A 13,171-nucleotide genomic window follows, 5' to 3' on the forward strand; every position below is an offset into this window, starting at 1 on the left:
TTCATCAATGTCGAGACACATTCAGTTGCTACAACTATCAGAGTCATACTGGCATCGAGTGGGTAGGTGTCAGGGATGCAGCTAAGCATCCTACAAGACACAGGACAGCTCCCCACACAACAAAGGCTTATGCAACCCAAACTGTCATTAGAGCAAGGGTTGGCATACCCTAGAAGAGGGGGAAGGCTATTAACTACTATTTAAAGTCCAGATGCAATAAAAAATTTCATAAATTTGATGACATAAAAATAAAAATTTTGAAAAAGTTTTATTTTGAACAAATTTAAATTTTCCCCAGTACTTTGCATTTTGTTTTTTTAATCATCATTATGTAATATAAAAAAATAGTAAAGAATTTTTTCACCAAGTACATTGTAGATGCCCCCAGATACATTCTAATGAACCATACAAATTTAGCATTTTCTGTGTGGGCAATGATATGGACAAGTCTGGAACTACTGCTGTATATAATGCCAATCTATGTCTTAAATGGTTAAACTAACCTGCTTCTCTGAGTCTACTCCTTATAATATCTACATTCCTGTGTGTCTGTGTGTGACTGTGCATGTGTCAGTGTGTGTTGCAAATTTCCTTGAGGCAAATATATTCGCTAAAGTAAATATATATGTGTGTGTATACATACATATATATATTTTTTTTGAGAGAGAGAGAGAGAGAGAGAGCAAGCATGAGCAAGCAGGAAGGGCATAGGGAGAGAGAGAGGCATGCTCCCTTCAGAGCATGGAGCCCGAAGCAAGGCTCATGGGATCATGACCTGAGCTGAAGGCAGACACTTAACCGATTGAGCCAACCAAGTGTCCTAAAGTAACTATTTTTATTTTTAACACTTATTCAGTGCCAGGTATTGTCCTAAGCCCTTTTTGTATCCCAACATATTTAATCATCACTGCAAACCTAGAAGATAGCTCCTTTTAATCCCCATTTTACAGATGACACTGAGACAAAGCAGTGAATAATATGCCAAAATCACACTGCTAGTAAGTAGTAGAGCCAAGGAAGGTTTATTAACTACTTGATAAATATTCTCTATTATGATGTTGATGAAAAGTAATGTTGAATTGCTTAAAAAGCTTAATCTATTTCAACTTTTATGTTTATGTTTTGCCAAAACTCTCTTTGAATGAAGCTTCTTTTTTTTTTTAAGATTTTATTTTTAAGTAATCTCTACAACCAACCGACATGGGGCTCAAACTCATAACACTAAGGCCGACTGAACTACTGACTGAACCAGCCAGGTGCCCCAAATGAAACTTCTTTTTTAATTTATTTTTTTATTGTAGTAAGATGAGATTGGGCACATTCAGGATGGTGTGGCCATGGACTGTTTTATTTATTTATTTTTTAATTGTAGTAAAAACTCTTAACCTGAGATCTACCTACTTAACAAACTTTTACATGCCCAATACAGTACTGTTAACTTACAGGCAGATCTCTAGAACTTCTTATCCTGTGTAACTGAAAGTTTATCCCCACTGAAAAACTCTCCATTTCCCCCTTCTTTTGAATGCATATCCGTGCTCACTCTGCTCTGCTCCTACATTCATTTCTATATTGTGTGAGTGTTTTTAGTTTGTCATTATTCCTTTATTACTGCAAACACTGTGCAAAGAGCCACATGCCCTGTATGCTTTGAGATATTAAATGTCCCCTTGTTATATTTGTATTATTAACAATTGTACATAATGACCAAGGTGTAGCTAACTTCTGACAGGACTACTACTATGGATGTAGCAAATTCTTTTTTTTAAAGATTTTGTTTATTTGTTTATGGTGAAAGAGAGTGGTCTAGTTTCATTCTTCTGCACGTGGATGTCCAATTTTCCCAGCACCATTTATTGAAGAGACTGTCTTTCTTCCAGTGGATCGTCTTTCCTACACAAAGATAAACTCAAAATGGATGAAAGATCTAAATGTGAGACAAGATTCCATCAAAATCCTAGAGGAGAACACAGGCAATACCCTTTTTGAACTCAGCCACAGTAACTTCTTGCAAGATACATCCACGAAGGCAAAAGAAACAAAAGCAAAAATGAACTATTGGGACTTCATCAAGAAAAGAAGCTTTTGCACAGCAAAGGATACAGTCAACAAAACTAAAAGACAACCTACAGAATGGGAGAAGATAGTTGCAAATGACGTATCAGATAAAGGGCTAGTTTCCAAGATCTATAAAGAACTTATTCAACTCAACAGCAAAGATACAAACAATCCAATCATGAAATGGGCAAAAGACATGAAGAGAAATCTCACAGAGGAAGACATAGACATGGCCAATATACACATGAGAAAATGCTCTGCATCACTTGCCATCAGGGAAATACAAATCAAAACCACAATGAGATCCCACCTCACACCAGTGAGAATGGGGAAAATTAACAAGGCAGGAAACCACAAATGTTGGAGAGGATGCGGAGAAAAGGGAAGCCTCTTACACTGTTGGTGGGAATGTGAACTGGTGCAGCCACTCTGGAAAACTGTGTGGAGGTTCCTCAAAGAATTAAAAATAGACCTGCCCTACGACCCAGCAATTGCACTGTTAGGGATTTACCCCAAAGATTCAGATGCAATGAAACGCCGGGACACCTGCACCCCGATGTTTCTAGCAGCCATGTCCACAATAGCTAAACTATGGAAGGAGCCTCGGTGCCCATCGAAAGATGAATGGATAAAGAAGATGTGGTTTATGTATACAATGGAATATTACTCAGCCATTAGAAACGACAAATACCCACCATTTGCTTCAACGTGGATGGAACTGGAGGGTATTATGCTGAGTGAAGTAAGTCAATCGGAGAAGGACAAACATTATATGTTCTCATTCATTTGGGGAATATAAATAATAGTGAAAGGAAATATAAGGGAAGGGAGAAGAAATGTGTGGGAAATATCAGAAAGGGAGACAGAACATAAAGACTCCTAACTCTGGGAAACGAACTAGGGGTGGTGGAAGGGGAGGAGGGCGGGGGGTGGGGGTGAACGTGTGACAGGCACTGAGGGGGGCACTTGACGGGATGAGCACTGGGTGTTATTCTGTATGTTGGCAAATTGAACACCAATAAAAAATAAATTTATTATAAAAAATGATTTTATTTATTTGTGTGTGTGAGAGAGAGAGGCAGAGACACAGGCAGAGGGAGAAGCAGGCTCCATGCAGGGAGCCTGATGTGGGACTGGATCCCGGGACTCCAGGATCATGCCCTGGACTGAAGGCAGTGCTAAACTACTGAGCCACCCGGGCTGCCCTAGCAAATTCTTCTAAAGCAGCATTGTCTCTATAACTCCATTAAGAACAAGAATGTTTTCTTTTCTCACAATGAAGCCTATTCTTTTTTTTTTTTGAAGCCTATTCTTCTGGACAGACACAACACAATTATGACCGCATATGGATGCGGGCCACCCAAATGCAAGAAGTACCTGTGTACTGGTGGAGAATTTTGACCAGCTCCTGTAAGCGATGGCCCTGAGGGCTGAATTTGAAAATTATGTCCTGGTGATGTAAGAAACTGTACAAGCGGTAAAAGATTATTTTGCTGGCTTCAAACGTTGTTTTAACATAAAGATCATGGGTGCTAGGAGAGAAAGAAGGGATAATATGTCAATGAATGACTTAGAGGATAGCCAATAGGTGTCTTTCTTGCTTTCCTGTCACTGACCTGCTTATCTGGCAGTTGGTCTCCTGGCTGAAAGCGCATTTCATCAGTACATCCAAGGTCATCAGGTTGATGTGCTCAAAGACCTCCACAACTGTGTCCTGAGTGCCACAAATCTTCTCCCACTTACCCTGGCATAGGAGGTCAAGATCAACAACATCACCATCATCAAAATGCCTTTACCTGAAAGCTCCTCTCTGACTCTGCTCTTAGGACATAAGGTAGAGAGCCCTGACCTAGAAGAAGCCATCGTTATATATGTAAATTAATCAAGTGGCATGAAGAGGGGAAAACTGCACCCAGCTGGGTGAGAAAGAGCATGGAGCAACCCAGGTTTCTGGAAAATGGCTGAGTTAAGTATCTTCGGCCTTTCGGTTATTATCATAACTCTGCTTTACAGCAGATCAGAGTCCCAGTAAAACAGACCTATAATTACAGAGGGTCTCTCCAAGGCTTCTTCCATCTTCAGTCCCCAAATTGCAAGACAATCCACCCTATCACTACTGCCAACCACCATAGCCACATTTAAAATAAACTTGGAACATTGTAAAACACATTTTCAATTCCGGGGCTCCTGGGTGGCTCAATCGGTTAAGCATCTGACTCTTGATTTCAGCTAAACTCAGGATCTCAGGGTTGTGAGATAGAGCCCCTGACGTGGGACGTGTTGGGTGTGGAGCCTGCTTAAGATTAGCTCTCTCCCTCTCCCTCTCCCCTGCCCCTCCCCCCCTTCTTACAGACCAAAAACAAAACCCAAAGACATTTTCAATTCAGAAGTGGAGGACAGAGAGAAGCTATGAAAGGAGCAGTTTCGGGGAGTGACTCCCAGTCAAGTGCTCCTTCTGTCCACTTCCCCCCCCCCCAAGTGACCTACTTACACTACATCCGAGATGTTTTGTGGCTGAAACTGCCATATATGAAAATGTATTTGTCATAATAGGCATTCATTGTGTAAAACACAAATAAATCTGAATGGTTAAAGTCAGAGCAACCTACATTTGTTGAACACCTACGCCATAGCTAGGGGGTGCTATGGATTTGCAGGTCTGGATGGGGGTGGGGTGGAAGGCAGAGATTTTTTTTTTAAAGCCTTTACTCAAATGTCAATTGTTCATTCAATTGTTTTCATCTTTAATTATATAAGTTTAACTGAGTAAAAAAAAGTAAATTTAGAAGAAATGAGAGCAAAGGGGAAGCTCAAGGCTGGAGGCACTTCTGCATAGTTCAGCAGAGGGAGGAACTATGGATGGGGTCTCAGGCACAGATGGGACAGAGAAACAAGGAAGACAGAAGTGGTTTTATTGAAACAGAGTTAAACCCAGTACCATCACTGGCTAATTTGCAATTGTGCACAAAACTGCACAGAATGGAAATAGCATGCTCCCTGCCGGGCCCCCTAGCCTGCCCTCTGGTTTGCTGCCAAGAATGAGACAGGGGTATTTTCACCTCAACAAGGGCAACTGATGTTAAATCCACTTCTGTGAGAACCCAGTTAATCAGCTGGTAACAGCAGGTCTTTCTTGGGAAAAGGGATGAGTTTACAGATGAAGGTGGAGGGAAACTTTGACTTTGTGGGGTTTGAAGTTTATATTAAAACTTCTATTAATGAGTTACTTGTCTGATTTTTAAACAAGTACAAATTTAAAAAATTTAAATATGTCATGTACAAGTGAAGTTTTGGAATGGAACTCATTTATAAATCATGCCCATGGGAATATTCTTCTGCCAGCATCTTCCTGGCTCTTTGAAAAGGCTCAAATCAGCTCCTAATGATCCTCCTACTATCCACTAGAGGAAACTCACATCTGCGACTTTAATGTAGACACTTAGCCTTTCTAGGGTCTTTGTAACCATCAGGCAAGTTCATCCTAACTTCCACACCTTTGTTCATGTTAACTCACTCTGCCTAGAATTCCCTCATCTGTATTATCCACATAATCAAGTCTTGTTCATACTTCCTGGCAAATCTGAGTCCCCTCTGCATCTGAAGCTACTATAGCTGTTCCTGGTTCCATCACTTGTCAGTTATAGCACTTACCATCTGAATCTCACTACTTGGTACTTGGTTTACTGCCATAGGGTCTCAAAATATATCCAAGTCATATGACCAGATCTTCATCATTTTTTATCACCCAAAGAACCAAAGCAAAGGCTTACACAGACACCTCTTGCTCAGCTGGTAATTGTACATTGGCTAATTTCTAGGAGCCATCCTCCTTTGACTTTCACTACCCACTACAGATGTGAAATACATCCCTTTTTGGAAACATTCTGGAACACATCAGAGCACTCTTTTCCCCTTCACTTACCAGCATTATATTCACAGAATGGGCCATCACCTTGATGTATGATTTCAAGATGTTAACATTGAACCCAGGAGTTAGTAGGTAGCGGTGCTGGAACCATTTGGATCCTTCCAGACTCACTAGTCCGTTTCCTTGAGAAATAAAAGGGATAAAACCTCATGCCACTTTATTAGATGAGATGACAAAGGAGAGGTGAGAAACACAACATCATGGGCTGACCATGGCACACAGGTAGTTATAATAGAGTGGAAATCAGAGCAGGGCTCATATATTAAGTTGGAAGTTAGTTTTGATGCTTACATCTGGGATGGATGTATTCCACACTGTGAGGAAGACACACCAAGTTTTGCAGCCTGATGAGTATGCCGATCCTGAAATCACCAGCTACTGTCTCTGTAGTAACTGAATAAGTTACCTAACCTTTCCAAGGTTTGGCTTTCTCAATGATGAAGTGTGATAATAAGCATCTACTTTACTGTGTTGCTGTGAAGATTAAATGAAAGTGTATATATGAGGCAAATAGCATGGCCTGTAACTTGATGTAGAAACACAACAAATATTCATCTCTCTTGACTCCAAACCAACCCATAAACTATGCTGTGAATACAAAATTTACAAGGAACTAGACCCGAGTATTTACTCTGTCCCCAAATGTCTCGTCTTCGAGCCCTAGTCTGTGCTTTACACCCATAAATGATATGAAGTGGAAACTCTCAGGAAGGCCAATGCTTCACAACCTTTTGTTGCAAGAAAGGTCATTAAAGATTTGGTTTTAAAATGACCGTAAAGTTTATTAATATGTAATTTCCATCATTCATTGAGTGCTTACATGTCAGGCTTGTGACACATGGTCCAGCACTGGTACAATGCCAGCCATTATACTAAGTGTGGGAAATATGGGCTTCACTTAATTCTCACAATGGCCCAGAGATGTAATGCTTATTGGATGATTTCCCCCAAATCACATTCAATTAGTCAGTGGGAGGCAGTGTTCAAATCCAAGTAGCTCTGAACCCCAAACCTACAATTTTTTCATTTAATTCCTTCTTTGTCTAACATAAATACCAATTACATGACTAAAAGTCTTAATTTATCTGCTAATGGAATACTACAAACAATACTTCAGAGCAAAACTACACTGGTTTTCAAATGGAAATAAAGGAACTCCAAAAAGAAAGGGGAAGAACCAAGAAAACAAGAGGGAAGAAAGGATAAAATAAAGGATATAGATGTGAGGCTACAGTTTTAAAGACAGAGATGGGATGGATTCACACACATGTGCCATAAGAATGAGACTTTGGGGAGAGAAATGGACAAAGAGGGCTCCTGAGAAGTTGTGCTGTGTTGGCTTAGCACTCACTCTTGATCTTCCCCCTAGAAAACTTGCAGTATAGATTTATCACTCTCTTAATGCTTTCGAGCATTCTGATTTGTTTCTTGGAATGCTCTGCTATAGCAAGGGGACCTCAGTGTGTCACCCTGCTCTGTTGTACATACATACCAAGACATGGAATCAAGAACTTGTACAGGTTCTTGGACTTGGGATCTGCAGAGTCAAGCAGAAGAAACAAATGACAACATTAGAAATTACCAAAGTTGGTGAAGTTTCTTTAAACTTGCCTGCACTAACCATAAATAACAAAAAATGAGCCCAGGACTCACCCCCTATAGCCTTGGTAGGCCTAGGAAAACTACAAGTCTCGGTTGAGAAACCAGAGAATAACAAACCCCAGGAGGCAGACAGGTACACATACCCAGATTTTCCCCTTGCTTACACTTTCTCCAACAGAAGTAGAGATTGCCTAAGGGTTACCAAGTTTCCAGAACAGGATTTCGGACAGTATATTATATCCTTTTTGGAAAGTAGGTTAGTGATTAGAGTAGGGGCTGGCAAACCACAGAGAATGGGGGACAAATGCTTCTTGGGGTTCTTGTGAACTCTAACGTGGAGGTATTTTACAGTTCTTGTCCTTTAAAGGGTAAGCAGGAAACAAATTAGGGCTGGGGGCATGGGGAACATGGAGACTTTTAGGGAAAAGCTGTTTTCCTTTATCAGGTTTTACTGAAAGTAACAGAGACAGTGGACAGGGAAAAAAGATTAGAATATAAGATTGTATTTAAAACTAAGTTAGTTAAAACATAGATGATGGAGCAAAAACCAGATATTTTAAATTTGTGCTATGAGATGATCCACCATGGATGCCTTGAAAAAGGCTTGGATGGGGGAATTAGATGACTTGTCCATGCCCTAAAAGGAAACACAGGTGAGAAGTATGCAGAAAGCAAAAAATAAATAAATAAAATTTGGACCACAGTCAAGAGGTTATACTGGTAAATTAATGATCTAGCAGTCAGGTATATGTACTGAACCAACAGAGGCAGAGCTACTTCTGAATTCTTGAAAGACTTATGCTCAAACAGGGGGCTGGGGGTGGGAGGTATTGCTGATGTGAAGTCACAAAACCAAGAGGCAAAAGAAGTCCTTGGTGATCTGTTGGTGCCAACTGGGCTTTAAGATATACCCTCAAGGGCCCATGGGAGTCTGAGCTGGACAAAGGACTGGGTGGGGTGGGAGGAGTGGGAATCTCTTTCAGGGTTGGTCAGAAACTCCTCCTCACTTTCTCCAGGTCTCTCTCTCTCTCTCTCTCTCTAAGATTTTATTTATTCATGAGAGACACACAGAGAGAGGCAGAGACATAGGCAGAGGGAGAAGCAGGCTCCTCGCAAGAAGCCCGATGCAAGACTCGATCCTGGACCCCGGGATCAAGATCAAGACCTGAGCCACTGAGCCACTCAGGCGTCCTCTTTTCTTTTCTTTTCTTTTCTTTTCTTTTCTTTTCTTTTCTTTTCTTTTCTTTTCTTTTCTTTTCTTTTCTTTCTTTTCTTTTCTTTCTTTTCTTTTTTTCTTTTCTTTTCTTTTCTTTTCTTTCCTTTTCTTTCTCTTTCTTTCTTTCTCTTTCCTTCTTTCTTTCTTTCTTTCTTTCTTTCTTTCTTTCTTTCTTTCTTTCCTTCCTTCCTTCCTTCCTTCCTTCCTTCCTTCCTTCCTTCCTTCCTTCCTCCTTCCTTCCTTCCTTCCTTCCTTCCTTCCTTCCTTCCTTCCTTCTTTCTTTCTTTCTTTCTTTCTTTCTTTCTTTCTTTCTTTCTTTCTTTTTCTTTCTTCTTTTATTCCAGTATAGTGAACACAGTGTTATATTAGTTTCAGGTGTACAGTGTAGTGATTCAACACTACCATACATCACCCAGTGCTCATCACAAGTGGCCTCCTTCATTCCCATCACCTATTTCTCCCATCCCCCTCCCCTCTGGAAATCATCAGTGTGTCTCTAGGTCTCTTAAAGGCCAAATACTAATCTTTGCTTCAGGATTTCTTTAGAATCCTGCCTGTGAGTTTTGCATATCACTCTTAGGAGGATTAGGTTCATGAGATTCATCCCTTTTCTTACCTGTTCTGCCCAGAAATGTCTTTGCGTAGTCTGGGTCGTAGATATAGAAAAATGCCTGAAAAGGCCCAACCCAGTAAGGAAAGGCACAAGGGTATTTTTCAACAAGCTCCTCAAGTTTCTCTATTTTACCATCCTGAAGTAACTGCAGTGAAAAAAGAGTGAAGGAAGTTAGAGGAACCAGACAGTCTGGACTCAACCCTCTTACAGAGGCAAGCTGATCTAGGGCCTGGATAAGGTCACACAAACATGCATTCCTTGGCATTTCCAAGCTTGGAGTATAATTTTTAAATATATTAATTAATTAATTAATTAATTAATGAGAGAACTGGGGGGAGAGGCAGAGGGGGAGGGAGAAGGAGAAAATCTCAAGCAGACTTCCCCCTTAGCATGGAGCCCAATGCAGGGCTTTTTCTCACAACCCTGACATCATGATCTGAATTAAAACCAAGAATCAGGGCAGCCCCGGTGCGCAGCGGTTTAGCGCCGCCTGCAGCCCAGGGTGTGATCCTGGAGACCCTGGATTGAGTCCCACGTGGGGCTCTCTGCATTCTCCCTCTGCCTGTGTCTCTGCCTCTCTCTCTCTCTCTCTGTCTCTATGAATAAATAAATAAAATCTTAAAAAAAAACAAGAATCAGACACTTAGCTGACCATGACATGCCGGTGCCCCAGAATATACTTTTCTAATGAAGGTCAGGGCATTTATCTTCTCAATGTAAATGTATGTTGTATCTCCAGAACAAGCCCCTGTCAAATGTCGAATGACATCTATGGTGAACTGTTTTCCCAACTGAGAAGGTGAAGAGAATCTCATCTGCATCATCTGCTAACATCTCACATTTTGATTAGGAGTGGAGTCAAAGCTGAGAAAGATTTTTTTCCTATGGGAAGCTAATTGGTGATAGGCTGAACATGACCCATGATCCAGTTCACAATTTCCTCTCCCTTTTCCTTTCTCTAATCATTGAGGAGTGATTTTTTTCTTGTGACTTCATAGTAAAAGCTCCTCCCTAAAAACCCACCCACTCCATCTATGAAGAAAATCTCATTCTCTTCCCTTACTACTTGGAGGCTCATTTTGAAGTTTGAAGCAATGTTTAAGTAAAAAACTCCCAGCTTCTAACATTTATAAATCAGAGTATAAATGCCATAATCACAGATGAACTTTTTACTTGATAAGTAGTTTACTAATGGCTCATTTAAAAAATTCCTCTAAATCACTGACAAGAAGATTCATTTATATCCATTTATTATATAAAGTGGGAGTGTGTGTGCACCTGTATGTGTGTGTCTGTGCATGCTCAGCGACACATGATTGTGGGGGTCCTGACTTGCAAAGAAACCCTAAGGCTGGCAAACTCTTCTTTGTGTGACCAATCATACAGAGTTTGCCATGGTATTGCTTGTACCCTCAGAAAAGATGGAAAACTCTGGCTCCCAATTTCCTCTGTTATCAACCAGCATTTTTATCCCATGAAATGTTCCCTGGAAAGTTGAGGGCCCCTAGGAGGTTGAGATTCTTAAAATCTAGCTCCTGAAATGGTACAGACTCATTTTTGCTAACGTTCCCACAATCAAGCCAGTGACAAGCACCCACTGACAATGCAAATGATGTTTTGCAACAAAGCAAAGGTTCCTTCATTAATTCATTTGTAAACAATAGACAAATGATTATTTATTAAGTGCCTACTATATATGCCAGGCAATAGAGATGTAGGGAAATATAAGACAGTTAAGGTCTTTGCCCTCATGGAAATTATAGCCTAATATGAGGATTATTTATTTAGGTTGGAAATTGTCATGGACACCCTCAGCCACAAGCATGTGGTTATACTTTGAGTAACTTCTGTCTCAGCAAAAAGAAGAGAAAGCCATTGTGAGTCGCACAATATATGAATTCATATTTCTTCATCCACAGTAGTATCTTAATATATTTGAAAATACGTCTTATACATATTTAGGAAGTATTGTTTAGAAATATTCAGAAAGTGCTTAGTCCCCAGACAAATAATAATAGCTAACACTTACAAAGCACTATTATGAACTAGGTGCTGCCAAGATCATGCTTTCCATGATGTATATTGTTTAATCTTTATACCAGGAACCCTATGAAGCAGATATGATTAGAATTTACATTTTACAGATGAGGAAACTGAGTCTCAGGGAGGTTAAGGAAAATAGTTTCAGCTGTTCTTTGTGACTGAGTGACGAATTGTCAAAAGAAACATAAAGGGTAGGGGCACGTGGGTGGCTCAGTTGGTTAAGTGTCTTTGGTTCAGGTCATGATCTCAGGATCCTGGGATTGTGCCCTGAGTCAGACTCTGTGCTTAACATGGAGTCTGCTTGTCCCTCTCTGCCCCTCCAGCTGCCTGTTCATGCTTTCTCTCTCTCTCTCTCAAATAAATAAATAAAATCTTTTAAAAAGAAACGTAAAAAGTACAAAAAAAGATAAATAAGCAGGGTTGGTAATATTAGCCAGCTTGATATATCAGCCATCGCTCATCTGCAAAACTCTGATAGGGGCCTCTCTAAAATACACAAAAAATAATTTAGTGATAGTCAAGATGACTATGGACTTTAAAACATTATGAATGCAATAAACAATCTGAATGAAAATAAAACCATTCTGTTTACAACAATATCAGAAAGAACAAAACATTCAGAAACAAAAAGAGACAAATATAAGACTTATATTCTGAAAACTACAAAACATTGTTGAAAGAAATTTTTAAAAACCTTAAGTAAATGTAAAGATATCCCATGTTTATGAATCAGAAGACTTAATATTGCTAAAATGACAATAATTCCCAAATTGATCTACAAATTCAATGTAATCCTGCAGAATCACACCTGGCTTCTTTGTAGATGACATTCTCAAGCTGATCCTAAAACTTATATGGAAACCAGAGGTATCCAGAATAGCCTAAATAATCTTGAAAAAAAATAGGAGGATTCATGCTTTCTGATTTCAAAACTTACTATAAAGCAAAGTAAGACAGTGTGGTATTGGCATAAGGGTAGACACATAGATCAATAGAATAGAATTGAGAATCCAAAAATAAAGTTCATGTTTATAGTCAACTGATAGTAGTGTTTTTTGTTCTAATGAGGTGGTTCTTGGTGGGCCCTTGGATGGGGGCTGGTCACCAGAAAGACCAAGCCATAATTAGAAGCTTGGGATTTTCAACCCCATTTCCCATTCTCCAGAGATAGAGAGGGATTGACAATGGGGTTAATGTTCAATCATGCCTATATGAGGAAGACTTTGTAAGAATTCCAAAAGTACAGGGTTTGGAGACCTTCTAGTTTGGTGAACATGTGGAGGTACTGGTAGAGTGATGCATCTGGAGAGGGCATGGGCGCTCTGTGCCCCTTCCCAGATAACTTACCCTGTGCATCACTTCCAACTGCATGCTCATCTGTATCCTTTATCCTAACCACTTTTAATAAACTGGTAAACAGTAAATTAACTGTGTTCCTGAATTCTGTGAGCTAATCCCACATATTAACCAAACCCAAGGAGGAGGTTATGGGAATCTCCAACTTACAGGTGATTGAACATAGTAACAACTTGGACTTATCATTGGCACCTGAAGTGGGGAGGGGATAGTCCTGTGAGGCTGGATTCTTAATCTGTGGGATTTGATGATTTCTCTGGGTAGACAGTCAGAATTTCATTAAGTTGTAGGACACTCAGTACCACAAAATTGCTTGGTTGCAGGGGCACTCACCCAACATCTGGTGTCAAAAGTG

At 40.0% G+C, this 13,171-nt stretch overlaps 1 protein-coding gene across 1 annotated transcript in view; it reads right to left on the bottom strand.

The window, feature by feature from the left end:
* LOC129520787 (cytochrome P450 4X1) overlaps positions 1-13,171 on the bottom strand; it is a 37,564-nt gene that overhangs the window by 19,360 nt on the left and 5,033 nt on the right. The window contains exons 2-6 of the mRNA XM_055341991.1: positions 9,421-9,562; positions 7,479-7,523; positions 5,981-6,108; positions 3,675-3,802; positions 3,436-3,590 (exon numbers count right to left, since the gene is read on the bottom strand). Of these exons, the coding sequence (XP_055197966.1) occupies positions 3,436-3,590; positions 3,675-3,802; positions 5,981-6,108; positions 7,479-7,523; positions 9,421-9,562 (598 nt within the window). The remainder of the gene's footprint in view (positions 1-3,435; positions 3,591-3,674; positions 3,803-5,980; positions 6,109-7,478; positions 7,524-9,420; positions 9,563-13,171) is intronic.

This window comes from Nyctereutes procyonoides, unplaced genomic scaffold (genome assembly GCF_905146905.1).
Source record: "Nyctereutes procyonoides isolate TBG_1078 unplaced genomic scaffold, NYPRO_anot_genome, whole genome shotgun sequence".
In the NCBI taxonomy this organism is placed as follows: Eukaryota; Metazoa; Chordata; class Mammalia; order Carnivora; family Canidae; genus Nyctereutes; species Nyctereutes procyonoides.